The sequence below is a fragment of the Clinocottus analis genome, unplaced genomic scaffold, assembly GCF_023055335.1.
Source record: "Clinocottus analis isolate CAN_PGR_092001 unplaced genomic scaffold, fCliAna1.0.p SCAF_5, whole genome shotgun sequence".
NCBI lineage: Eukaryota > Metazoa > Chordata > Actinopteri > Perciformes > Cottidae > Clinocottus > Clinocottus analis.
The window spans coordinates 8175464-8202431 of record NW_027176207.1 but is presented as its reverse complement, the minus strand read 5'-3'; the positions used below and the strand labels follow the sequence as shown (position 1 = coordinate 8202431).

Below are 26968 nucleotides of genomic sequence, written 5' to 3'. Positions count from 1 at the left end.
TGACTCCTGGATGGTATATGCTCCAAGGGAGCACCTCTCCCCTCCCCCCACTGTCTCCCGCCAGCCCTGAGCTGTGGACCCAAAGCCTCTTAATTCTCATTAGTACTGCTAATGGAGCTTTCCAGCATAAATGAGCTTTTGACATGGGTTTGAGATACAGCGTCTTTTTGATGTATCCCCCTCTCGTCAACCTTACCCCATTTACCCTCACCCCATACACGGTGCAAGCATAGTTTAAGCTTTGCTCTATTTGGATTTATTTCCGCAATTAAATATATTGACAAAAAAAGTTAAAAGGCTGACACCCTTTTCTTTAGAGTGTTTGTCTGTATGAATACTCACGGTCCTCGCGGGTTTGGATATACAGGACGTTGCTGCGGACCCCATCTCCAGCTTGTGTGTAGGCCAGCACCTGAACACTGTAGTTAGTGAACTTCTCGAGCCCTCGCAGCTCAACCTGTTCACGCTGGGTGGTGATATTCTGCATCTCTCCCCATTCTGAGGAGAACAGGACAGGAAAACAGTTTGAGAGTACAACCAACTCTGATTTCCACAAAGAAACTGTGATATACTACAAACTTGCTTTGCTAAATATGCTTTGGAGGAAATGTAATAACTGCCTGGGTTACGAGGCAGCAGTTGTAGGGAGAAAGTCGACGTGGATGGTTGGCTATACGAAGCACCAAACTTTAAAGCAGAACCATGAATTTGTGAGTTGGTGTGCCACACAGTTTATAGGCTACTAAAACACTTTGTTAAGGTTAAAGGTTCTATATAACATTCAGAGCATTAATGTACCAGCAAACTACTATTTGCTATGTGAAGATATAGTGGAGTAATGTCTACCTGAACAGACAATGAAGTCTCTCTCTCTCTCTGTTGATATCTGAGCTTCTCTATGCTTTGTTTAAAAAGACAGGCTGGTCGCGTGTACCTTCAGTGAATGTTAGCATATATAAGAGCATCCAACTGGCTAGATAATGGCCACACTCGCACTTTCATACGGTGGTTACAGCTGATACAGCTGTTGCAGTCAGAAGCGTAGCGCTCACCCTCTGGTACTCCTCAGGTAAACACTGTTATCTCTGTCAGCACTGCTGGGATTGTTAGCATTGTTAGCTGAAAGCAGCAGGCTTAGTTGTCACCATGTTTAAAGTTCTGTGGCGGTAATAGATCTACACTTTTTTAGAAAAGACTAGTTTTTCGTTAAATATTTAAAAAAAGTCAACATATTTTGTCTCACTCCACAGTCTTTCACAAACTCTTACCGAGTACTTTAATAGCCTAAACATAGCCACACGTTGTACTTTTCTTACAATTATGTGGATGTCATTTCCCACAAAACACATTTACAAATTCAAATTGGTTGTATATGAAATATATTTTTGGGACTCAGGATTGAACAGACAAAGGAGCACAAACACACTCAAGTACTGTAAATGTAATCTCGTCCCATCAACATTGATGGGATTAAGAATTCAAGACACAAGGAAACAAAGGCAAACGTGGACAAATTCAAATACACACAGGAACAGGAAGTGCTTCATGAGAAAGGTGCAGACACGTATTAACACATTTTGACTCACAACACTGACAGGGAGGTAGGTCGGTGGGTATGAGGGGGGTGTTGGTGAACTTTAAAATGAGATAGGTGATAATTACTCTGCATTGGCCACTGGGCCTGGCCCCCACAGCACCCACCTCCGTCAGGGAAGAGGGACCAAAACACAACCCGGTAGCCTTTCAGCACACCGTGCAGCGTCAGCCGTGGAGGCTCTGCCCATGTGATCACCGCCTCGTCCGATGTCACAGAGATGGCCCGCACGTTCTGCGGAGGCTCACTAGGAACTGGAGAGAGCATGGGGCGAGTGTTAGTGCTACATGGTTCAAATACATGCGTTATGAGGCTGTTCTAACGATTTCTACTTGTCAAAAGAACCTTGGTTATTGCTGTTGCTAAGAAGATCTGACTGATCTGACATGGTGGCTGAAGTACAGATAATTAATGACTACTCAACACCAACAGCACATCGGCAATCTCTGCTGAAACAAATCAGTCAAATAGGCGCAAATTAGCTCTCAATAGCTCCTTGTTCATCGCAAGCCTTAAGAGCACAGAGAGGGGGTCGGTAGATGGGAGGAAGAGCTCTGAGTGAAAGCAACATGAATAGTAAAACAGCTACACCTTAAGGGGTTAAAATGCAGATGAAGAGGGCGGGGTGAGCTGAGAGGTGGAGGATAAAATCTGAAGGAAGACAATGTTCGTCTTTAAGGTAATTGCTGCTGTTGGAGCGGCTTCAGAAAATCTGGACAATTACCATCACTATTACTGTTACTATGATCAGTCCATCATTGCTTTCCACACAAACAGGGAAGGTACATATATTTCTGTAAAAATCTATAAGAAATACAAATATGTAAAATAGAGAGGATGCAGGGAAAAAAGAGCGAGGAACCAATGGGAGGAAGAGGACGATAAAGAAGTGGAGAAGCAGAGTGGGCAAGCATTTAGAGAGTAATGGGGTTCCTTGTTCCTCTCTCGCTCTCTACCAGCCTAATGAGGGCGCTAATTAAAGTGGAAAGAAAAACGGGGGATGTGCTGCAAAATCATTTTAACGCATATGTGTGTGTGTGTGTGTGTGTGTGTGTGTGTGTGTGTGTGTGTGTGTGTGTGTGTGTGTGTGTGTATATATATATATATATATATATATGTTTGCTACCATGCAGTAGGTGCATTTGACTATATTTTAGATTTTAGATATGTTTTAGGGTTCTTTTCATTTCTGTCTCTTTCCACTCTCCCTCATGTCCTCCCACACTCCTACACACAGTCTCACAGTCCACTCTTTCAGTTGTGTCTACACTCCTCTCACCATCTACATTCGTTTTCATTTATCCTTGTCTCATGGCTCTCCTACCGTCTTCCAACGTGGTAGCGTTGATCTCAGTACTGGATGGACCCGTCCCAGCTCTATTGAATGCCTGGACCACAACCCCGTACTGGGCAAACTTCTTGAGGTTGTCCAATGTGTACACTTCACTGTCTCCTGTAGCTTTCATCTCCACTATGCTGTACTGGCCGTTGCTGCCCGGACCGTTCTCTCTGTACCCGATCTGGTAGCCTCTGATGACCCCGTTCTGCAGCTCCTTCTTAGGAGCCTGAAAGAAATGTGATGATAGGTATTAATATTTAGGTGCATGTCAAAACTTAAACTTTGGTGTGATATTTTTGAATTTGGCAGTATTATGTGCAAAAATAACAATAGAATATATAATAGTGCACTCAGTAGAGTGATCTCCACCAGGTGTGTCTCCAATGGCTGCTGCTATAAGGTTTGAATGAATACAATCCACAATTGACTAACCCCGCCCCCTCCCTCCAGCCCCGTTTGAATCACAAGTGTATCAGTGTTTTTCACTCGCACAACAGAGACACTCTCATTTCAATCTATTTAGATGGCTGCCTCAGCTCCGTGCAGGCGAGCATCTCAGCTCGGTCTCACGGGTGTGACTGTGACTTGAATCGTTCATGTAGGTTTCAGTTCCATTTTTTTTTTCAACAATATGCATGTAAACCGTTGATGCCTAATAGAAAAACAGAATAACTGTGTCTCTGGTTGAAAGTAGTTGCAGAGCAGCGATGATGCAGTCAGCTGTGTGTGCAGTTCAGTTAGCTGATAGCTGTTAGCCAAACACACCATCCGAAACAATAAAAGTGAGCTAACTGTTCCCCATAGACATGGAGTTCCACTGTGTGGCAGTGCACTCAGTTGTGTTACCACTAGCGGCCCCTTCCGCCCGTGGGCCGGTTAAGAGTAGTGAGTAAGGAGTCAGCAGACATTAAATGGCAGTATAAAAGAGGCAATAAAATGTGTTTTGAGAAAGCGTGAGTCACTGCAACCACTGGAGGTCCTCGAGCATTCAGCCATAAATCTGCACCAAAAATATTATGTAGTTTGCTGCATCAGAATGCCAGATTAGCCGTGGACAGACACAGCGATGCACACTTACTCCCAGGTACGAAACGTGAGAGCTAAACAAGTGCACACGTTCTTATTGATTTTATGATTGTGTTTGTTTTTTTGCATCACTGTAACTGATATTTTTACCAATGTCTAGTTGTACTGGTCAGCATTCTTTGTCTCCTTTGTCATCTGTTAAATAACAGTTTGTATCTGTCCTTATCACTCATTTGAAACTACTGACAGCACATATATTCCTTAGTTATTGCTAAGACAATGTATGCGAAGACAATATATTAGTTACTAAGCCTTGTCACTATGCAGTGTAGTAATAAATTAAACGTTTAGGCATGCTTAAACCTAAAGAACATTTTCGGTTAAGACATGCAGGGCATATATTCAGTTTTCAGAACAGTATTGACATTTAATGAACTGTTGTGTCAACAAAGGTATCTGTTCACTTGCTATCATAATAATAATAATCAAAGTTGTAATTTTACCCTCCAAGTAACCCGAATGCTCTGAGATGTCATTGGTGTGAGGATTACTTCCATCGGCGGCCCGTCAGGCGCTGTTGATGGAAGATAATAAAAAAAATCAAGTGTTAATGTCAATATTCTTAGCCTTTAGAAATTCTTATTTTTAGAAAAAGTAAAGCAGACATAAAGAACAGACAAATGGGATTTCTAGAGGTAAAAATGATCTCTTACGTGCTTCCTCGGTACTGATTGTGAGCTCTTTGCTGGGGAGGCTTCGACCTATCTTGTTGTAGGAGTACATGCGGATGCTGTAAACACAAGCCGGGTGCAACTCTACAATGTTGGCTTGGTTGTTGGTGGGGGAGATGTTCCTGGTTGTGTACATGTGATCCCAGGTATCTGTCAAATACAAAAAGATTTGAGATGTTTTAAGACGCGTATTTTAAAAACGATCTGACATACCTGTTTATATTTAGGATACCCACCTGACTTGTTCTTGTACTCGATGTCATAGCTGGTGATGATGCTGTTTCCATCGAACCTTTGGATCCAGCGCAGGTTCATGCTCCTGTCCTTCACCTCCCTCACTTCCAATTCAGGAGGATCTGGTGGTTCTGTATATGTATGTGTGAGAGAGAGAGAAGGTGAGAGCTTTTCCCCTGCAATCCTACCGTCTATTATCTACCGTTGAATATGTTGTTTTATATATACTTTTATTTTTTACAACTGCAAGTTTTCTGTGCTTTTATCTGGGGGAGTTTTTCCTGATCCAATGTGAGGTCGTGGGACAGGGATGTCATGTGTACATATTGTAAAGCCCTCCGAGGCAAATCTTGTATTTGTGATTTTGGGCTATACAAAAATAAACTGAATTGAATTGAATTGAATATTTATATAATTCTAAAGCGTTGGGAGAACTTATTCACTGACATTTTCCCACTGGACTGTTTATATATCCACATATAGGCAAGGCAAATTTATTTGTATAGCACATTTAATGTACGCGTTATGAGGCCTAATGTGTCAGTCACTCAAAGAAAATTTTGAGAGATGTGTACAGTTTGTGCTCGACATACCTTGCACAGTGAGTTGGATGAGCCCTCGACCTTCTCCATAGGAGTTGATGGCATGGCAGGAGAAAAAGACAGAATCTCCTCGCTCGGCCGGGTTCAGCTGTGAGCATCAACACAAACAGAAAAAGGTTACTCTCTGACTCACGGCAATAATGCAAAAATCTGGGTATTTCTTCCAGCTGAGACACATTATGTAGCGTTAGTGACTTAAACTGCTTTATGTAGCTCTTATATTAAAAAAACATGCACTTCTTATTTCTCAGGGAATTCTTAAAACACTAATCGGCATACACTGGCAGAATATAGTTTACATTTTTTTTAAAATACGTTGCTGTTTAATCTCCACCAAGCATTTAACAATCCCTATCAGTTTTGGTGTGAGGGCCTTGTGCTGACTTCAGTTCGGTATCTGACCTTAAGCGTAGAGATGACTTCGTCCCCCTTCTTATTGATGGTTATGGAGTAACGGGGGTTCCTCTCAGCGTCAATGACGGTGTCTCCTCTCTCCCATCGGATGATGATGGGCTGCTCGCCACGCGCTGTGCAGTTCAGGTCCTTGGTCTGGCCCTTCCTCGCCATGGTGGTGTTGGGGTGGCTGGTGATCATGGCAGGAACTAAGCAGAATCACAGCCATATGTCAGTGTAACAAATGGTATAATATGGAGTAATGAGACAAGGGAACAGAGATGTGGTATTGGAAACGCAGGATATATTACAGATGTATAGACGTCTCTATTTTGCACTTTGTTTTCCATTTTCATTTCACGCTTCAAGCCCCGCTGGCCCTCTCTGCTTCCTCCCTGTCCGCCTTCTTCTTCCACTGCTGATTCTTTTTCACCTTCTTTCCTCAGACATAGATTATTGATTGAACGGGTTCCTGCGGTTTTGTTTTCATCACTAATTCATCAGTCCTTTTCCCCACCAAACATTCAGACGCACACAGACCGGCAACCGGAACACATCAATCGATAGCAAAGCTAGCCCCAGTTAGTGATGTGCAGGACGGAGACAAGGTTTTGTTAGGTTCAGTACAGGCTTCACTAGCCTGGGGCAAAAGTGCATCTTAGAAGAGCTGACTCCCCTAAAAAAAAAGCTAAGGCTTGTCTCTGTGTACAGTATATGTGCAATCCAGGAGATGTGGTTATGAAAGTGCTCAAGCCGAAGAGAGTATGATTGACACTTACTCTTGACAGTGAGGATCATGCTTTTACTGATGTCTGAGCCCACTCCGTTGGAGGCCTGACAGAGGTAGTACCCACGGTCATCCTCGAGCACGTGTCGGATGAGCAGAGAGCCGTTTGACATGATCTGGATACGGCCAGTCAGAGGGACTGGGTGGTACTGCTGAGGGTTTCCTACACCTGCATCACACAAAGTAAATGCATGTTAGTGCGGGATTCTTCCTTGTTCACATGATTTAGTTTTTTTGATGTTGGAGGAAAGGATGATGTTACCTTTAGCATGTTTCCACATGACCTTTGGAGGTGGGTAACCTTCCACAGAGCAGTTGAGAACTCCAGCTTTGCCGTAGATACAATCTTGATTGTTGGGCTGCACAACAAAACGTGGAGGCACTGACAAACAAAAAGGTGTGATTAACCTTGATGAAAGAACTAAAAGAAGGTCTTACGGTAAAACCTAGAGTGTGTACTGTTCCTAAAATAATGTGCAATTCTAAGCTCCCTCTGCACATTATATATCACATCTGATCTGACCTAATTCATCATCATGCCACTCTCCCTTTGCTCAATCTCTCACCAGTAACAATCAACTGTCGTTCCCAACTGACGGTGGCGGCGGCGTTGCTGGCGATGCAGGTGTAGTTTCCATTGTGCTTCAGTGTCACCTTGGATATTTGCAGGGAGCTCATGAACTCTTTGGTCTCTATTGCGACGCCAGAGGCGGAGCCTGGCACAATGAGCTGGCCGTCTTTGTGCCAGGTGATGCGTATGGGCATGTCCCCAGATGACACCACACAGGCGATGTACATGAGCTTCCCCACTGAGGTAGAGGGGATATCGAAGGGCTGGATGAGCGGTGGCACTGGGGGAGAGAGTAGAGTAAAAGTTAGTGGAATATAGGTGACAAGAGCCGTGGAATGAAGGCAGCGATAGATGTGGATGAGTGGCAGTGTGGCCATCTGGAGTAATGCTGGGAGAGAGAAGGTCATTGGCCAGTGGGCACCTCCCTCCCCCCCTCCCGCCCCCCCCCCCACACTCCCTCCCCTACACCCCCCATCTCCTGCAGCCCGTAATAGCTGCTCTGGTTAGAGTCCAATTGGCAGGAGGAAGTCATTCCGTTGCCATGGTAATAGAGGTTGGGGTGGGGGTACTACAGCTGAGACATCTGGGGGATTTAATCTAGGCTTCATTATTATTCATCTAATTAAATCAGAGACACACTCGCACGCAGGCACATGCACACACCCTTAAACACCTCTGCAGCTGCCCTGCTACCATCGTTACCCCTCTCACAGACGAAACAAAATATACGTACACTGAAACATAAATCTATCCTAAACCACCATCTACCTCTGTCAAGCATTACCGTAAAGCATTGCACAACTTTGAACATTGTTTTTTCCGAAAGGTAGCTGTTAGGTACTCTGATATCCACTAATCATTTGCTAACATCTGTAAACTGCACACATGTGGGGTTATTTTTTTTTTACCAAATAGATCAGTCTGTTGTTGGTTTTCCAAAACGAAAAAGAAAGACAAAGAACTAATAACGGCTATTTAAGTGTTTTTTTTGGGACAGATTGCTTTCTCAATACTGTTTTAGACGACATTTTGAATTTTAGATGCAGTGATGTGCTCAAAGGAATGCCTACAACAAGTTAAAATTAAGTCACTGATGAGTCACTCTATCTGGATGTATTCGACCTTCAAACATTGCTCAGTGCGTTTTTATTCCTTTGAATCCATTCATCTCTTCACGCTTACCTTTGACAGAGACATGAACAGTCTGGTTGATTGACACCTGGGGCTGGATCAGAACGCTACACAAGTAGGTGCCCTCGTCTGCGCCCTTCTGCACGTCCGTCAGCCTCAGGGTGCCGTTCTCAAAGACCACTTGACGATGATTATCAGGCAGCTGCATGCCGTCCTTCAGCCACTTGATGGAGTAATATGGGTAGCCAATCACGCGGCACGTTATGTAGGTGTTCCTGCCCGCAACAGCGGTGATGTCCCGCATGGGTCTGATTCGGGGTGGACCTGGAGACACAGGGAAGAGAGGGAGGGGATGGAGGGAGGAGACAGACAGAAAGAAAGACAAAGAGGTCGGAGAGAGGGTTGCAGATGAGGTGAGGGAGGTCGTGGCAGAGTAAGGGAGCAGCCACGGAGACGAGAGGAGGTGAAGAGATAAAAGGTTGAGGGATAGAGTGATTGGGGCAAGTTGACAGGTGGAGAGGGAGGTTAGTTATGCTCCCTTTACTAAAATCGGATTGAGAATATTTGTGGATTTGAATCTAATCAAATATATGTGTATATGTAATTATGTTTTTTCTAAAGTTCCCTCAGATAGATAGATAGATAGATAGATAGATAGATAGATAGATAGATAGATAGATAAGACTCAATAAGAGGATAAAAGATAAGAGGAGAGGTGATTTGAGAAGATGAGAGGCAAGGAGAGAAGAGGAGAAGAAATGGGAAGAAAGGAGAGGGGAAGAGAGGAGAGAAGACGGAAAGAGTGGAACTGGGAAGAGAGGAGATTGAAAGAGAAGATAGTAACAGTGTTTGGAAAAGTGATCTATGCCTCTCACTAGCCCTTACGTGTTTGTATAGTCAGGTGTAGAGTGCATTTATATTGAAAAGCAGACAGGCACCTCTTACGTTTATGCGCGCTTGGTACTCGGCGCTACCGGCCGAGTTGCGTGCGACGCAACGATACACTCCCCCATCTCGAATGAGCGGGCTGCTGACGTTGACGTGTGACACGGTCAGGCCGTCGGACAGGGTGTACTGGCTGGTCTTGTAGGTGGAGTCTCGCACCACAGGCTCGTCGTCCAGCGTCCAGGTAATGGAGGGAGGCGGGGCTCCTTTGGCCCCACACATGAGGGAGAAAGGCTCGCCGGGGTTCACCACCCGCTCGCTGAAGGAAGACACAATGCGAGGAGTACCATCTAAGAGGAGACAGAAAGTCAGAGAAAGAGAAATGAAAAATAAAGGACATAAAGACAGATTGGTGAGAAGTTCAGACAGAAAAGCAGCATGTGAAACAACTTTAGATCTGTTCATGCCAGCAAACACTTTATGCACAGGTAGTCAGATGAAGAGTAAAAGTCAACAGTAAAAGTAGAAGCTTTAAATTTGAAGAGCATGGTTCCCTGTCACTTTGCTGTTACGATGATGTAATAAAATGCCTGCTGCATCTGTGTGTATACAGAATGAGCACTTGCTTAGCTTCCTGACAGTCTCGGTACACGTACCCTCGAGAAGAATAATGGAAAAGTCCTGAGCAGTGTGGCCCTTTCGGGAGGCGAAGCACTGGTAGGCCCCGGAGTGGAACTTCTGTGCTGCAGTGATCTGCAAGGTGTCGTTGTGTTGTCCCTGGATGGAGATGTGCTGGTCGGGGACGATGGACTCTGTGTTGCGGTACCAGTTGATGGTGTATTCTGGAGAGCCCTCCACCGTACATGTGAAGAACAGTGTGCTGCTGATGCCAGTTTTCAGATTCTTAGGGGACAAGGTCACTCGCAGGGGATCTGAGAGAAGGACACATGTTTTCGTTAGAACTAATGTACAACAATAAAACCTCCAAAAGGAAACATTTTCTTTCTTTTGGTTTATGCATTTTCTGTTTCACTGAAAATATTGTGTTCAGCTGACATTTAAATTATATATTTATTTGAAATATTTGTGCTGTACAGCTTGACTCCTTTTTATTTCACATATTGTACTTCCATATTTTTATAAATGAAAGATTATAGAGTTTTGTGGTACCACCGTTTTTTTGCTAAGTGATTGGTGGTAAATAACTCAGGTAAAAAGGCTTCACAACCAGTAATCATCCATGAGATAAAAATACTTTTTGTGCTGCCAGATTTTGATTCATTTGAATTATACTCTGCTTCTGCATTTACACCTTATATTAGATATTTACTTAGATGCGAAACATTGATGATTCATCAATTAATTTCTAAACACATTCTAAATCCTTTATCAGTTTGTTGTATTGTCAATTGATACCAATTACTTTTTATTTATTTATTTATTTATATTCATTTATATATACAGAAGGCGTTTAAATTCATAGAGACAGCGAGAAAGAGAGAAAGCACAATCAGCGGTGGTGACTCAATCAGTTCGACGCACTCATTAAAAAAGCAGCTGGAGATATCTCTTCACATCTCTGTCCACTTTTGCGTGTGTGTGTGTGTGTGTGTGTGTGTGTGTGTGTGTGTGTGTGTGTGTGTGTGTGTGTGTGTGTGTGCAAATGTCAGTGAGCAATAAGGCAGCTGGTGGTGTGTGCTGGGGGGCATCGCTGTGCCTCCCCTCTACCCCCCCACCCTGTCAGAGTCACAGAGTGTGCTGCCATGATGTGCCCACTGGCAAAGCCTACCTCCTCTCTATTCTCTCCCTCTGTCGCGCCTTCTCCCGCTCTTTGTTTCTTTGTATAGTTTACACAATGTACATTTATCTCCGCCTCCCTAATTATCTTATCACATTGTAGATAATGTCATTCCAGCACGGTCTGGATGTCTGATCGTCCCTTCTGTGACCCCTTGTGATAATCTCCGTCTTCCTCGCCCTCCTCCCTGATGGTGAACGGTGCTGGCAGCTGTGTTACGGATACGGTCTCCATGAATTACCGCCCTGTCTCTCTTTTTGAGATCTGATATGACGGGGCATCATACAGCTCACACATGTGTTTGTCACAGACACACTCTAGGTGCCGACTTATGTGTGCGCCTCAAACCAAAAGAAGAGGAGTTTCTGAATGTGTCCATCTGCCAGGCTGATTCACCGAGGAGACAGTGCAGGAGCCTGTCAGGTTGTAGTAAGTTGTGCGTGCATGTGTGTGCGTGTGTGTGTGTGTGTGTGTGTGTGCGTGTGTGTGTGTGCGTGTGTGTAGTTGCACCTATAACGTGAAGCTGTCCAGACACCTCCTTTGAGCCAAAACTGTTGGTGACTTCACATGCGTAGCTGCCGCTGTCCTCCTGCCTCAGGTCACTGATGGTCAGCCCTGTCAAACGCCGTGTCCAGCGGGCATCCGAGGGCAGCGGGCGACCATCTTTTAGCCAACGCACGGTGGGGCTGGGGTAACCTCCCGCTGTGCAGGGGAGCTCGATACTCTGGCCTGCGTGCACCTCCCCTGCTTGGAAACTGTCCAGGATGGTGGGTGAGGACTCGTTGGGGTCTGGAGGGCAGAGATGGGTTAATTTCTTGGTCAAGAGAAAGAGAAAATATCAGACTCACATCAGTAGACTGACAACATAAAGCGGCTCACCCATTACAGAGAGCCTGGCCCCATTGCTTTGGCGCGTCTCGCCGCTGTACTTATGTTTGGTGATGCACCGGTATGTGGAGAGGGCATCCTCCTTCTGAACATCAGAGATGTAAAGAGCCCCGAAGGAGGTCAGCGAGAACCTGTTACCTGAGGAACACAAATCCACAAAAGACCATTAATTTCGCAAAGAAAACTGCTGACAGATAGAAACACGCAGTAAAAAGCCTGCACTAAGATGATCGCTCTGGTACAAATGCATTGTACTCATTGCAAAACCATATTGTGCTAAGAACAAACAGCTGCCTGAACAGTTGGCACTACCTGCCTGATAATGTAGCTTCCCAAAAACCTGGCACTCTTTCAAGGCCTGAAGGACACGCAGCGGTCACTTATACCACCCATAGACAGAGGAGAGACAGATTTACTGCCCCTCTACACATAACGTAAAACTGCACCATCATCTCCAACTTATCTAAATGTTCTTCCTTTCAAGTGTCCTGACAAAAGTGGAAGGCCAAAGATCAAGTGTGCAACTATGTGATGAGAGCTGCCTGTTCTCTGTCATAGCATGTTGTGCTCCTCTAAGAACCGCTGTAAATAACCCAAAGTTTGCATGCTGTGCCCACTGATTGGAGGAAGAGTGGGAAACCAGAGGCACATAAATTATCCATACTACTTCCACATATCACATATTGGAACAGCAATTGTCTCACAGCTTGTCGTAAGTCTGACATATTTCAAAATGGTTGCCGCGATACAGTAAAGTTAGTTGAGGTTTGCCAAGATCTTATTGTGTTTTAGCATCTAAGCTAGCAGCTGGATTGGCTGCGTTCAGGTGCACCTGTGTGTTTATCAGCATCAATATTTTATCTACAAGCTCTGTGTTTGTTGGGGTCCTGTGGAAGGGTTGAGCAGAAACACTGAAGGTAGCAGTTATGGACTGTGCATGTGTTTGCATGGAATATACCGCATGACCCGAGAGGGAGGCACAGGCTGCAATTTCACAGCAGCCTTTGTTTGCCCCCCAGAATGAAGCCTTACAGGATAATGAGCACTTTAAGACTGCTACTCCCACAACACCGACGACTCGCCTGTCACAACACTCTGACATAGGCGAGGGGAGAGAAGAGAGAGAGAGAGAGAGAGAGAGAGAGAGAGAGAGAGAGAGAGAGAGAGAGAGAGAGAGAGAGAAAGAGCGAGAGACAGCTGGATCTGTCAAAGCCAGACTTTCTGTCTTTAGGAAGAGACAGAATTCATCCCTCTGAAACAGCACTGATTAAACAGCACATCACATGATCCCCTTTATTATCCAAGTGGCTTGTATAGTTTCACTATATCTTTAATCGACTCTCTTCTTTTTGTGTGAACCATACCATCGTCTCACTCACCCTTTTCCTCTTTCTTTCCCAGTCTCTAAGCAGAGTGGCAGACAGAGTAAAATATTAATTACTAAAATCACTGTGCTCCCTCAGCTTTTATTCATGCTGACTTGACTAGATAACGAGAAACTGAGCCAATGTGCATTATACACACAGACATAGACATGAACACAGACACACACACACACACACACACACACACACACACACACACACACACACACACAGCTGCTGCAAAACATGCAGGCCCTCTGAGTAGAACGTTGTTAGTGTTGCATTTTATTCATTTTTTCAATTGATTCATATAATAATTTAATTTAGTACCTCTCTTGGAGTATCACAATTTTATTTGATAAATACTGAGCACTTTTTCACAAATCTGTAGTTTGTCCTAGTTGGGACGCCTTCTTCTTGGTCCAGTCAGCAACAGAGGAAACTGCTGATGAATAGTGCTGTCAGACGTGGTACTTCACAAGTTTCTTCATAACAGACTTAAACGGTATAGACTTTGAGATGTTTTTTTTATTTTTTCAAAGTTGAAAAACTTTTTAAAGTTTACAAATTAATAAATCAAAATGACCATTAGGAATTGAATATCATGTGTACCAAGACATACAACTGAAATTAACAATAAGAATGTGACTGTCTGAAAATATATGTTAATATGTTGTTGAAAAGTAAATAAAAAGTGAGTTTAAATAAAAAATAAAAATAAATGACCATTAGCGTAGTAAATAAAAGTACTTATGGATACTCAAAAAAAGCTCCACAGGAACCATGTAAAGGGGTAAGTGTTTTTTTCAAATATAAATGGCTCTTTAAAGAGTTCTTTCACTCATAAAGAAGCTTCTCAAAAGAAGCTGTATCGCCTCGAGGATGTCAACATTGGTGTTTTTTGTTCGGTCAGTCTCAAGGAGACGCATTCATGGAATAAATTGTGAAAATTGTTTGTGAAGTCCTGATGCAGACGGGGTCCAGAGGCGAACTATTGTAATCTCAACTGGATACTGGATTGGGAAAATTATGTCTGTTTTTAGCAGAAAATTAAGTGTTAAAAGTACAGAATTACAAATATCATCTTTTACATTGACAATAATGTTAAACATCCAGTTAAAAACAAGTAAATACATTATCTTAATTATACATTTTAGAAAATGGAATATTTTCTTATTTGTCAACAAAAGCAAGATTTTCACCTTCCCCCCGCCCATATTTAATAAAAAAAATAGCATTTTTATATAGGTTAAAGTAAATGAGAAAAATCCAAATGCTCTTGAGATTTCTCAGTGGCAGTATCGGGGCAGCAACTATATGCTATGCTTCTATGTAATGTAGCAAATGAATCATACTGTATGTCCTTAGTAAACCTCTCTTGTGTAATAAAGAGTTTCTTTTATTTCATCTAACAAAATGCCCGTGGCCTCGCAGTCACACAGCAGGCCAGACCTGCTGCTGTGACAAATACCAAAGAGGAGGAAAGAAGAGGGAAAATAATGGAAGTACAAATGTGTGAGAGAGAATAGGAAAAATAAAAGCATGAGAGAGTCTATAAATAGGATGCATACTGTAGCCTGTGTGGGTCCAAGAGTTGTGTGTGAGAGCACTGTGTGTGTGTGTGTGTGTGAGAGTTAGTAGCAGCCTCATTTTCTCACATGCAAATGAAGGCGTCGGCGCAAAGATAACGAGGCCCATATTTCCACCTCCTCAGTGGGGCCATTATTTATTGATGTTCTGCATCTTTCCCCCTCCCTCCCACTCTCATGCTTTCTTCATCCTCTCCCTGTTGCTAGGGTCTTTTCACTGCCATCCTGTTCTGATTTCGGTTTACTTTCAGCAATTATTAAAGCACGACCAGTTTGCAATCATCAAGGATGAAACAATGACTGCAAAAAAATCATGATGGGGAGTTTTTAGAAGTCAATGAAACTAATGGGGAAAGAATAGTATCAGTAGAGCTGCTAAATATAGCATTTCAGATGCAGGTGGGTTTTGCATCCAATCAGAAATCTTTTCCTCAACCATTCAACACGGTACACTTTTTAGTTTTCAATTTGAATGTCAATCTGGATTTAGAAAGGTAGTTGAGTACAATTGTGTGCCTTGAAATAAGAATAATATCAACAGGACATTATTTAGCTTTTAAACCCTCAGGACTCACTTTCTCACAGAAAGTAGTTAAAACATACTTGGGGCCTGTTCATTGGCAGTTCTTTGTGCAGTTTGGAAACTAAGTTGGACTTCTCTCCCCTGAACAGGAAACTATTTTAGCTCTTGGAAGTGATACTGACCTACATGCTTCAAAGGGGCAAATTTCCACACTATCTAGACTATTCTATTTTAGGAAACAACAACCATTTTCCTCTCTTAGCAATTATCTTATGACACTAACCTGTCTGGAATACTGCTTTTCCTGTGCACAAAGCATAGAAATGACTAAATAAATATACATTGAACGAATGATCGCGCAGCACTCGCAGCTCTGGGTAAAACCACTGCTGTTCCTGTGGGAGTTCCCAGTATGGACCCCATATCTAATCAGTTTGGAAAAGGCTAATGAGGTATCGAACTCACATCCCTGTTTTCCTTCTGGCAGAGCACTACAATCTGATCCCTGGAGTATCCATCTTACTCAACACTGTTGACGGTCAAAGGCAGTGGTTCCTTCCCTTGAAGGGCTCTCCCAGTTAAATGAAGGTTAGTGTATTTTCCTTGCTCATTATGATGACTATAAACTAGCACAAGGAGAAATTGTGCCAAAGCAGCGGCGGGTCAGAGGCTTCACTCCTCCACAACAACAACAGAATAAATCCTGAGAAAGATGCCTGCAGCACAACGTGTTCATCCATTAAAGAGATGTGGTCTAAAGTTAGAAGATCAGAAGGAAATGGACTCAAAAAACTCATTCCAACGGTTACCTTCACGATTACGCGTCACAGGGAAAGATGTAAGTTATGCTGAAATGTCTACTCAGTATGAGGAAATAGTAAGATACAATACACATCACATATTATATTCCAGTCATATGTTGCAGAAATCCCTGATACGAAACATGAATTTTATTAAAGTAAAGATTTTGTCATTTTCTTCCTTACATTTTTTGATAAGACTGAGCCATTGTGGCTCCGTGGTAGAGCAGGGTCACCCTTCAATCAAAGGATCGGCGGTTCGATCCCCTACTCCGCTAGTTCATTCCAATGTGTCCTTGAACGAGATATTTAACCCCAAATTGCTCCCACAATTACTATAAACCATTGGAAGAGGAAACAAGCTCCCTGAAATATGCTGTGGGGATATACTTTATCGATGAAAAAAATACATAGATATTTTTTCTCCGTATTTTATGAGCGCAGCAGTGAACCATAAACATTTTTGCTCCAGCAGACACGAGTCCTCCTGTTAATGCCAAAGGTAACTGTCTGGTTTGAGCTCCAAATATCCCCACAAATCTGATACACACAAACACAAATAAAAACACACGGCACATGGACATCAAAGTTAAGTTATTGAACGTCATGATAGAAAAAACTGGCCCAAAAATCGCATTTTGTTTCTCTACCATATACCCTTGCTCTCAGCGGCATGTGGCAGAGAAGAATTTGAAAGAAGGTGAGAAGAGAGAGGGGAGGAGGACCGGATCAAAGACTTGTGACTGTCACAGAAAGAAGAAGAAAGAACAAAAAACGCAGTATATTCCGGATATATTCTCTGCGGTGCTGGAACGTGCTTGGTGCTCACAAATGCAGACATGCCAGGCACAAATACACACAGAAACACCTACCGGGCTTAAAATAGGACACAAAATATTTCCCGGCTGGAAGGGAAAATAACAAACTACGTTATAAAATTAGCACAGTGGAGTCAGTGAATGGCAGTGGTCCAGTTTTGCAGCGGAGGAATGTGTGAAAGCAGAAAATCAGCCCTGTTGGGGCGGAATGACTTGATTTAGAGAGCAATGAGTGGAGAAAGGAAGAAAAGACAGTAGGGGAGAAAAGCAATAGGAAAGATGGAGGGTAAACTGTGGAGGAGATAACAGTCCACGTCTGTGTTCTCCCTTCCTTTCAAACCTTTATGCAAAAAAGGGGTGTTGCATCTGTATTCAAAGCAAGAGCCCACTCCACCCTCCTTTTGCTCTCTCCTCTCTCTCTGCTGTGTACATTAAAAGCAGAAGTAGAAGCAGGTGTCAGCCAATTAAATATATACACTTTCCTGGCTTTTATTCTGCTGCACACTTACTTAACATCTATGAATGGCGCCCTCTTAACTCCTTTCAATTCACATTCAAAGCAGGTTTTATTGGCACAACTGATGTGTAACAACTAATTGTGCAATGGGAGCCCACCCCGCTGCATCTTCTCCATAAAAGAGACTTTGTTAACACGACCAAACTGTTCAGACGGAGCACGAGTCACGCTGCCAGTTAAGACTAACACTGCATGAGCAATATCTGAATCTCAGCATTCAATTCTCTTTTCCTCCTCCCGCTTCTCTGTCGCTTGTTCATTTTTATGGAAGGGCGACGAGATGCAAGACGTAGACGGAGCCACAGCTCTGTCATGTTTTCATTAAAAAGCCACGCTTCAGTGTCTAATCCTAACTGCTGTCCTCTTTCCTAACCAATTCTGACTGTTTACCTCATCTTTCAATCATGTTCTCCCTGCCCCTGCCCCTTGCCACTGTGTTGTGCTGTGCACCGACTGACCCTGAGTGGAGAGGATGCTAGAAAGTTGAGGGGACATAGGTGAGGCATGGACAAACGTGGAGGTTGAGCTGAGAAAAGGGGGATGAGAAAGAGCAGACAGACAGAGCAGAGTCCAGTTTCCACTGCGATGGGACCACGTCTCTTCTGCTTCACTTGACTGCTCTGTCCCAATTTGCCCTGTGTGACTTTAAACAGTAAACACTGGGGGAGGGGAGGATGCGGAGGGGTGGGTGGGGGCGGCCTATTGAGAGGCTGAATGGCCAGTCGAGGACAGACATAAAACTGATCGTATGCAAAAGACGTCGTTTGCGTGGATATAACTCAACGCAATGCTGCAGAGACGCCACGTTCCCCCCCATAAACCCATCGTAACCAGACAGGCCGACGATGCTGCATAAAGCTAAATGGACCATCTCAGATAGACGGAGCGCTGAGGAGATTAAGCATCAGTAGAAGCATCAGAGGAAACGAAGGATGTAGGGGAAGAGGGTGGGCGGATAGGAGAGAAATGGGGAGAGATGTAGAAATAGGACTCCATTATTCATGACGTGTGTTTCATGTGCTTGGTGACATCTGGGACAGCAGTGATAATGAGAGTCCCAGGAGAGAGAAACCACATCTATACACACACACAGACACACACATCCCGATGGACCGCACATACAGAAGTGTACTGTGGTCAAAACACCAACCCTTACACTGGATATCCCATTAACTCTTATTGAACTGTTCATCGCAGGTGCGCTGAAGCTTTAACACTAATAACTATATAAAATATAAAAGTAACTATATAAAAAAACGTCACTTAGTCAAAGCAAACACCAGGCTGCTCCACATTGTTTTGATTTAGCAGTAGATAAGAGACAGAGTTGGATATACGGTGTGCGTCTGCCATCATGTGTGTGTGTGTGTGCGTGTGCGATGTACTTCAGCTTAGCCCATGGCCTGGGGCAGTGAGCTGCATTAGCGGGACTGAGTGAGCGGCCTGGTCCCTCCCTATTAGAGTGCTGGTGGCAGAGGAGTGTCACTGCCCAGCATGGAGAGAGAGAGAGAGAGAGAGAGAGAGAGAGAGAGAGAGAGAGAGAGAGAGAGAGAGAGAGAGAGAGAGAGAGAGAGAGAGAGACGGAGACGGATGGAGGGAGAGAGAGAGACGGAGAGACGGATGGAGGGAGAGAGAGAGAGAGAGAGAGAGAGAGAGAGAGAGAGAGAGAGAGAGAGCACCACTGCTGTCACACACACACACACACACACACAGTTTACCTGAAAGCACAGATGAAATCTGAGCCGAATGTTTATGAATAAACTCTGAATCAAAGTCTAAAATAAATGACTCAAATGCTGCAAAGCTTTGGCCTTTGCCATGGTAACCAACATCTAATTAAGTATTCAAATGCAACAGTTTAGTTGTTTACATGCATGACCCCAAGAAAAACAAATAGGCCGTGATATAAGGAGTTATGAGTCTGCCGGATAGCGCCGTGTGCTGTGTATAGAGGGTGACTGACAGATCAGACATTAATGATAAGTCTTTTATTTATATATTGGCAGTCTACTTATTTTAAATTAGTTTATAGATCTACATATGAGTGCATTTGTTTTCATGGGTATTTCTGCAATTAATTTGACGTAATTATAGCACATTTAGTTTGTGCAAATAGTTTATTTAATAAGGGGACAGTGCACATTAATAAGAAGGCTATTTTTAGGCTATTTTCCATATGCAGATGTTAAAAAACTCAAACAAACAAACCTAAAAACAGAAATAAGATTAAGTATACAAGGATTATAAAATGTTGACTCTTTTACAATGCGTGCTAAACAGTCAAACACAACTAAAAAACTATAAGCGACATAAAGGTAGATGAATGGTCGACCGGCAAAGTCCAGACAGGCAGACAGTGGACAACAAACAAACAGAGGGGAAAAGTACAACAGTTTCAATAACAAAGAAAATCCATGAACTCTTTACACAGCAGCAAAGTAACGTACCTTATAAGTAAATAATGACTGACGGTTTGACAGCTTTTGTTATCGTTCCCCAATCCCGTCGTCGCTTTAATGCACCGGCTTACCTGGGTTCACACCCAATGGCCATGCATAAAGATACGAAGTCAGCAGGTTTTGTTTTTTTTATTCTGACAAAATCTGCCACGAGAGAAAAAACGCTCTAGCAGCTGCATATCCGACTGAGCAAATGCAATCGGCACGCCTGGTGTGCTTACAGTCCGAGCAGTTACAAATTTTGGGCTGCATGCTGAAGTCCACATCGGGTCAACACACAGACCGAAGCGTTAAGTGTGAATTGGCCTTAACCTGCCCGTGGAAACCATTGTGCAAAAGGTTATTATCACTGATTTGAAAATGGTTTTAAAGTGTGTTTCACACCCACTTGTTACTGGTTCTGCACAATAACAAACCTCCAGTGGCTGAAGTACAGCAGTGACGTAAAAAAAAAAGTACAATTCCTGCAATCAAAACTTTACTAAGTAAATATATGCAAACATTTGCATACAAGCAGCATTTATTGTGCGTAAGTAGGCACAATAAACCTGGCAAAGTGTCCTGAGAAATACAGTGGACGACGCAAGAACTCAAATGACCCCTTCTATAGCCAGTGTTTGGTTCCTCGTTCACGAGAGGAAAGACTCCACGTCACAATCAGACTGACCCTAGTTTTTATGTTATTGAGTACCCAAAAAAGCAGTGATTGTTTGCTGTATTATCACTTTTATAAACAGGATGTACTGAATTGTTGACTGAAGTCCAAACAGAGTTTCACTGGAGAGAGAAACATCGAGCGCAAACAACTCCCATGCTGTAGCCATGTTGAATTATTGACGCGCTTACACAAGCTATTTACTTTGTACATAACCCAAAAATCAACAACATCACAACCTTCCCCTCAGACTTTTCTATCACATTAACCCGAAGCAGCATTCCAGATCTGCGCACCTCCTTTCACCTTCCCGCCCTCTGTCGTCAATCACGGCCCGCTGTGTTGATCTGGACTTTATGTGTGTTTGGACAGCTAATGTGAGGCGGATCAATAGGTCTGATTGAGAGGTCATGTTGGAACATAACACTTGGATGACCACCAGGGATCCCATTTGATCCCTGATCATGTCTCCTTGCAGCCCCCAGAAAACCAGCTGCATTCACAGAATGCAATACAAAAAATTTAATATATTTTTTAATCACTCCATCAGAGTCACTTTAGTGGGAAATCTAATAATCAAAAGAAAACTTAACTAAAGCACAATGTTGAGTATATCTATTTTGGTCCTAATTAAGACAATCCGATTGGCATACTCTTACAGTTTTTCTTTCCTTTGACCTTCTCATATAAATTTTGCACTTATATATGTAAAATGTAATGACTTGATTTGAGAGAACGTCAGCCTTTCATTCTGAGAGGCTGACAGAAATGAAGACTGAGGGAGGAAAATCTGAACAAAACTTCTTGCCGCAGCTACGAGCTGCTAAATAAAGAAGCATTTCCTTAAATGCAATTTCTTAGTAGAGCCTTCTGTAATCTCCTCACACTAATCCCTCTTCTGCCAGCCTAAACAAAAGAGTACAAGAAAGCGTGAGGAAAGTGGTAAAACCTCTTTACTAAAATCCTATTTCTTAACCCAATCCAGGCCACATAAACCCTCCACCTCTTTTACTCTAAGCCTTGACACAAGCCTTCGTGCTTTCCTCTGGATGGGTAGCAGTGCAGATTAACAACTATCATTTACAGAGCCAGTAAATAGAAATATTTGGTTAAATAGTCTGCTCAGATATTAAAAACAAAAATCCCAGTAATGGGAATGTGGTGATTACACAAGAGCAAGACCTAAATAGATACAAAAAAAGATAGATGAGCATGTTACTTTCAACAATTTGAAAGTTGCATTCTTATATCTCAGCAAGTGTCGTGTCATTATAATAACCGGCAGAAAAAACAAAGGACCACAGTTTAACAAACTGGAGTTATCTTTTAAGTCACGTGATTAGAAACGTGTAAATCCACGCCAAAGCGCACACACTCTCCCTCACTCTCAGTTTATATACTCTCACACAGCCTGGCTTGAAGAGTGAGATAGTGGCCAGATTTCTGTCAGAGTGATGTGCTTGCAGGGGCTTCCCCATCGCTCCCTCTTACACTGATTGACACTGATACACCAATGCACAGTAAACATGCTCAGGCTGCATTGTGTGTGTGTGTGTGTGTGTGTGTGTGTGTCTCAGTGTGTTTGATGGAGCCACAAAGGGAAAAAAAGGCATGGGAGAGCGGTGGCGGCAGCGTTAGAGTGCGTACGTTGCTGTGTCCGGGAGCAGGCGTGTGTAGTAGTGTGTAAATAGTCAATAATAGCCGACACTTGTCAGCCCTCTGCTCTGTACACACAAAGCCTGTGGTTGAGCCATTGTTGAACTCCGCCTCTCTACACCAAAGCCTCCCCCCCCCCCCCACTCCACACACACACACACACACACACACACACACACACACACACACACACACACACACACACACACACACACACACACACACACCTCCCTCACCCCCACAAACCGGGCCTTTCAAGCAGAGATAATTATGCCTATTGTAACCCTTTCACACACACACACACACACACACACACACACGCACGCACGCACACACACACGTTTGTGCTAATTCACACACCCACCCACGTGCCTACTCAACCTAACTGAGTAAAAGATGGCTGCCAGCACCCCATCTGTTCCTGCCCAGCTCTCAGTCGCTCTCAGCACAGTGGGGCAAAAAAATCCGGAGCAAGTGAAAGAAGAAGAAACAGAGGTGAACAATCTGCAGAAGAAGTGCATTGGAACATGTAGCTGCATTGGAAACTGGATTTGAGAAATAAAACATTTCTTACACAGATGCTTTTGCAAGAAGTTGCTCATTATTAGGTTTGGGTGTCACCACCATATGTTTGCATGTGTGTGAGTCTACATGATAGCGTCACCATCAGCTGCCTGATTTGGTCTTTAACGTCCCCCACTAATCCCAATGGCCATGCGGTGTGCCATGTGGGACAGAGGCAGGAGAGGAGAAGGGAGGGCCGAGGGAGGGATGGTGTGAGACTTGAGGGTGGGGGGGACAGAGGGCAACAGTCGATGTGGGTATGTTCAATGAGCCCTGGGGACGCCACGTGTTCCCTGTCCTCCTCTGTCACACCACGTCCTGCTGCACCCAGGCAGCCCGAGCACAACAACAGGACAGCCGTCACACAGCAGCGCAGAGCGCAGCGCAGCCTTAATGTATCCTGAGTTAATGTTTAATGAGCGCTCCATATTCAAGCAGCTTCATGCAAAATCTGAAAATGGCTTTATTGTGTTATTTTTGAGGGGTGTGTGTGTGTGTGTGTGTGTGTGTGTGTGTGTGTAAGGGGCAAGCTTGCAGATTTGTACTTTGCAGAAGCGAGTGTGTGTGTGTGTCAGACCGGTGTTTACAAGAGTCGGCTGTGTCCCAGACAAGTGTATCTATTAATGTATTCCTGCTCTGAGTGCAAAAGCACAGATTTACAAACAGACATCGTGTCCTAACACACCACCGCTCTCCATGAGGTCCCTCTGCCTTTGTCACCTCTCTCCTCGCTGCACCTGTGCAAAGCCTTATGACACTAAGTTTTTAATTAATCTGTTCAAAGAAAAATCTACAGTATGTGCATGTGTGAATAATAATATTTATATATAAAAAATATTTGTACTTACTTATCAAGGTTATCTAAGAATATAATATATTTATATTTAAATACACAAACAGGCACATATGCTGTATCTATCATATATGTAAAGGTCCAATTAGCAGTTAATATATGTATATGGTCCAAACCTGTTTATAACCCTTGTAATAGACTACTTTTGATTAAACCATGATGTGCTGTGAACTATGCATGGTGATTTAAGAAAAAAAAATAGAATTTGATGACGCCCCTTTTGTCGCTGTGGGAAATTCTAACGGGCTTAACCAGCAGATCAATTGATGATGATCGATAGTAGTCGCTAGTTGCAACCCTAAATATAGTCGTCGAGGCAGAAGTGGAGAGGTAGAGCACCACTCAATTCATCCTTTTTAAATTCAACTCACTGCAAATCCATTTAGCTTAGGAGCTAACTTTATTTCTATATATTTTTATATAGGTCCAGGTGTCGCCAATTAACCCCTATGTGTGTGCGTGTGCGTGTGTGTGTTTGTGTGGTGGTGTCTCTGTTCAGCCGCTTGACTTCCAGCAGGGACCCCAGGGGCAGAGGATTGATCGGTAATGTAGCCTGTAAGTGACCTCGCCACCCGGTGACACCCATTAGGATCCAAGTTCAAATTAGAGACCTGATAACTCAGCATTTACACACCGACAGGTTAAACATAGGTTAAATCCACCTTACTTTCAACACCACAGGGGTTTAACGAGACTGAAGAAGTCTGTCGATGGGTTTATATGCATGCAAAACACATCTGCATCTTGTACTATTCAACCTTGAGGGAGGAGAACATGGTGGAGTGGAAGTTTGGAGAGAACATGAGAGGATGAGACAGAAAATAGAACACATTTCATGCAAAAAATGAGTACAAAAGGAGGAAAAAATAAATAGTGCATTAGAGTATTAAAGATGATTGTGTGAAATGTTGATGTGTGCAAGAAGAGTTTTCTCTTTTGTTTTGAACTAACCTCATCCATAAATTTAAATTTTGCCCTTCTGTCATTGCTTTTCAGCTCTGGGTTTTACGGGCATGTGTATCAAATTACTGTGCAAATACATAAACAAGGCCAAACTGTGTGGCAGGTGGATTAGATGGAGTATGGTTGGGCATCTTCTGTGGACCACCATGTGGCCACAGCCATCTGCTGGTCCGGTCTCTATTCATCGGAGCCACTCATTAGCTTTCTGCTGGTTAGACTGACGTCCTCGATCTGCAAGCTGAACCCTCTCTGTGTCCCACTGTTGTTTTTATTCCCGTCCATAAACCCTCTATCTCTCTGTCCTCGTTCCAGCTCTCCTCCTTCAGATCACTGCTCAGACTAGCAGGCCTCCATTGTCTCAGAGGGTCACACACACGCGCACTCACACCCACACATACACACTCACACAGCTCAACTACAGGGATGGCATGGGACGGAGAAGTGAGAGGGAAATAGGTCAGTCTGCCTACACCCCTCCCCTCTTAAACCCCATCACTGTCCTGGCTGGACAGGAAAGTGGGGCAGGCAAGGGGACACACACATGCACACGCACACACACATACACACACACACACACAGACACACACACACACACACACACACACACACACACACAGCTCCAGATGGGTAACATGTGTGTTTGACAAAATGGAACCTGTTGGAGTTCAGAGGGCACGGCTGCATTGTGTTATGTCATCAACTCAACCTTTAGACCGGTATGTGAGCGCATTACTGATTAGGGTCTTTGCATAGACATTTCTCAGTACACTTCAAGGCACAGGTGAGTAAAGATGAAGTAGATTCATTGAAATATATGTGTTTTTATGTTTTACCTAAAAAGGACAGAGGGTGGTCTAGTTACTTTTGTCATGTTAATTTTAGAAGAGAAACCATCGGAAGATTTAGCATCAGGTCTGAGGCACAGATGTGGCTCGGGAAGGCAGATGACTTGAATGCATCAATACCTTCAATATAAATGTTTTTCTTTTGTGTTGCAACAATGCAACCAGCCAATCACTGCCCAACAGAGTAATGTTTTAGAAATTCAAAGAAAGTTTGGTGACAGTTGAATGCTTTGACTTGCTGTTTGCAGTGGATTTCAGCAGACAATGTCCCTCTTTATCCACACAATACCAGGCAGAGTGTGTGTTACCACAGAGAGACGGCTAAAGGGGATTTGAACAAAATAAAAGACATGCGAGTCAATTGTGTGAATGTGATTGTTTGTCTATCTCTCTTTGCTGTATGATCGACCGTTAAAAAGTCCAGGTTGTTTCCCTGCCTTCTGCACAGTGCATCTGGGATGGGGACAGGAACAAGCATGTATGGAAAATGATGGAATGAAAGCTTTTGATTAAAATAGACAGGTGCACGGTGTACACGACCATAACATGTATGGATTTACTCAGTCGAAATCAACTGCAACTGCTCCCGCTGTTTCTTAGGCAAAGAAAGAGTGACAGGCCAGACAGGCAACCAGCCACACACTCGCATGCAGAGAGCTCCCAGTCACAAAATCAATTTTAATTTTCACATCTTCATTAGACCTATCCAGAGAGTCCGTTGCTGGCCAAGAGAAAGAGTTTGACCGATGATGTTAAAGTAACTCAAAAAGAGGGTTAACTGTGGAGTTGGATATCAGCATCAATAATGTTTCTCATTGGAATGTTTATATAACCACGTGTGTGTACTGTATATTGATATCACTGGATATTGATATTCTCCGTATGTGTACGTGTGCATGTCTGCCTCGTTGTTGTGCATCAATGTGAGAGTGCACTTACAATATTCAGATCGAGAACTGTTCTGCAGACCGTTGCGTTTTAGAGGTCATGTTGCGGATAAAAGACGCCGTTGATTGGCTGTAAGGATGATGAGGTCACTGTGTTGATTAGCGAGGAGGATGGGGTCAAGGTTGAACACAGCCGCATTGCGAGTGCTTGTTGTGTTTGTGTGTGCCGCTGTCGTAGGGAAATGAAAGTTCAGTGAGCAGCTCATCATGTTCAACATCTGATCGTCACACTCACTGCTCATCAGCTGACCTATATACCCCTAATTACACACAGAAGCCTCATGACGGTACACATAGCTACACCCCATATATAAGAAAAACATAAATAACCTCACACACTACTAGCACATCCAAAACCAGATCAGCTGTATTGACGTTTAGGAAATATAGGAAGTCATGTTTGTCACTGTGAATCAAACACTTTTATTTATGAGTG

General features: G+C 43.4%; 1 protein-coding gene across 4 annotated transcripts in view; it reads right to left on the bottom strand.

Annotated features, from left to right (window-relative positions):
- LOC137802435 (cell adhesion molecule DSCAML1-like) overlaps window positions 1-26968 on the bottom strand; it is a 53077-nt gene that overhangs the window by 12429 nt on the left and 13680 nt on the right. The window contains exons 4-19 of one of the 4 annotated variants that reach the window (XM_068600287.1): window positions 11971-12117; window positions 11602-11880; window positions 9950-10225; window positions 9347-9643; window positions 8460-8732; window positions 7273-7557; window positions 6969-7088; window positions 6699-6875; window positions 5929-6128; window positions 5518-5614; window positions 4927-5055; window positions 4673-4840; window positions 4463-4533; window positions 2919-3159; window positions 1663-1848; window positions 343-498 (exon numbers count right to left, since the gene is read on the bottom strand). In XM_068600287.1, the coding sequence (XP_068456388.1) occupies window positions 343-498; window positions 1663-1848; window positions 2919-3159; window positions 4463-4533; window positions 4673-4840; window positions 4927-5055; window positions 5518-5614; window positions 5929-6128; window positions 6699-6875; window positions 6969-7088; window positions 7273-7557; window positions 8460-8732; window positions 9347-9643; window positions 9950-10225; window positions 11602-11880; window positions 11971-12117 (3102 nt within the window). The other 3 variants (XM_068600288.1, XM_068600290.1, XM_068600289.1) reach the window with 3 other exon arrangements.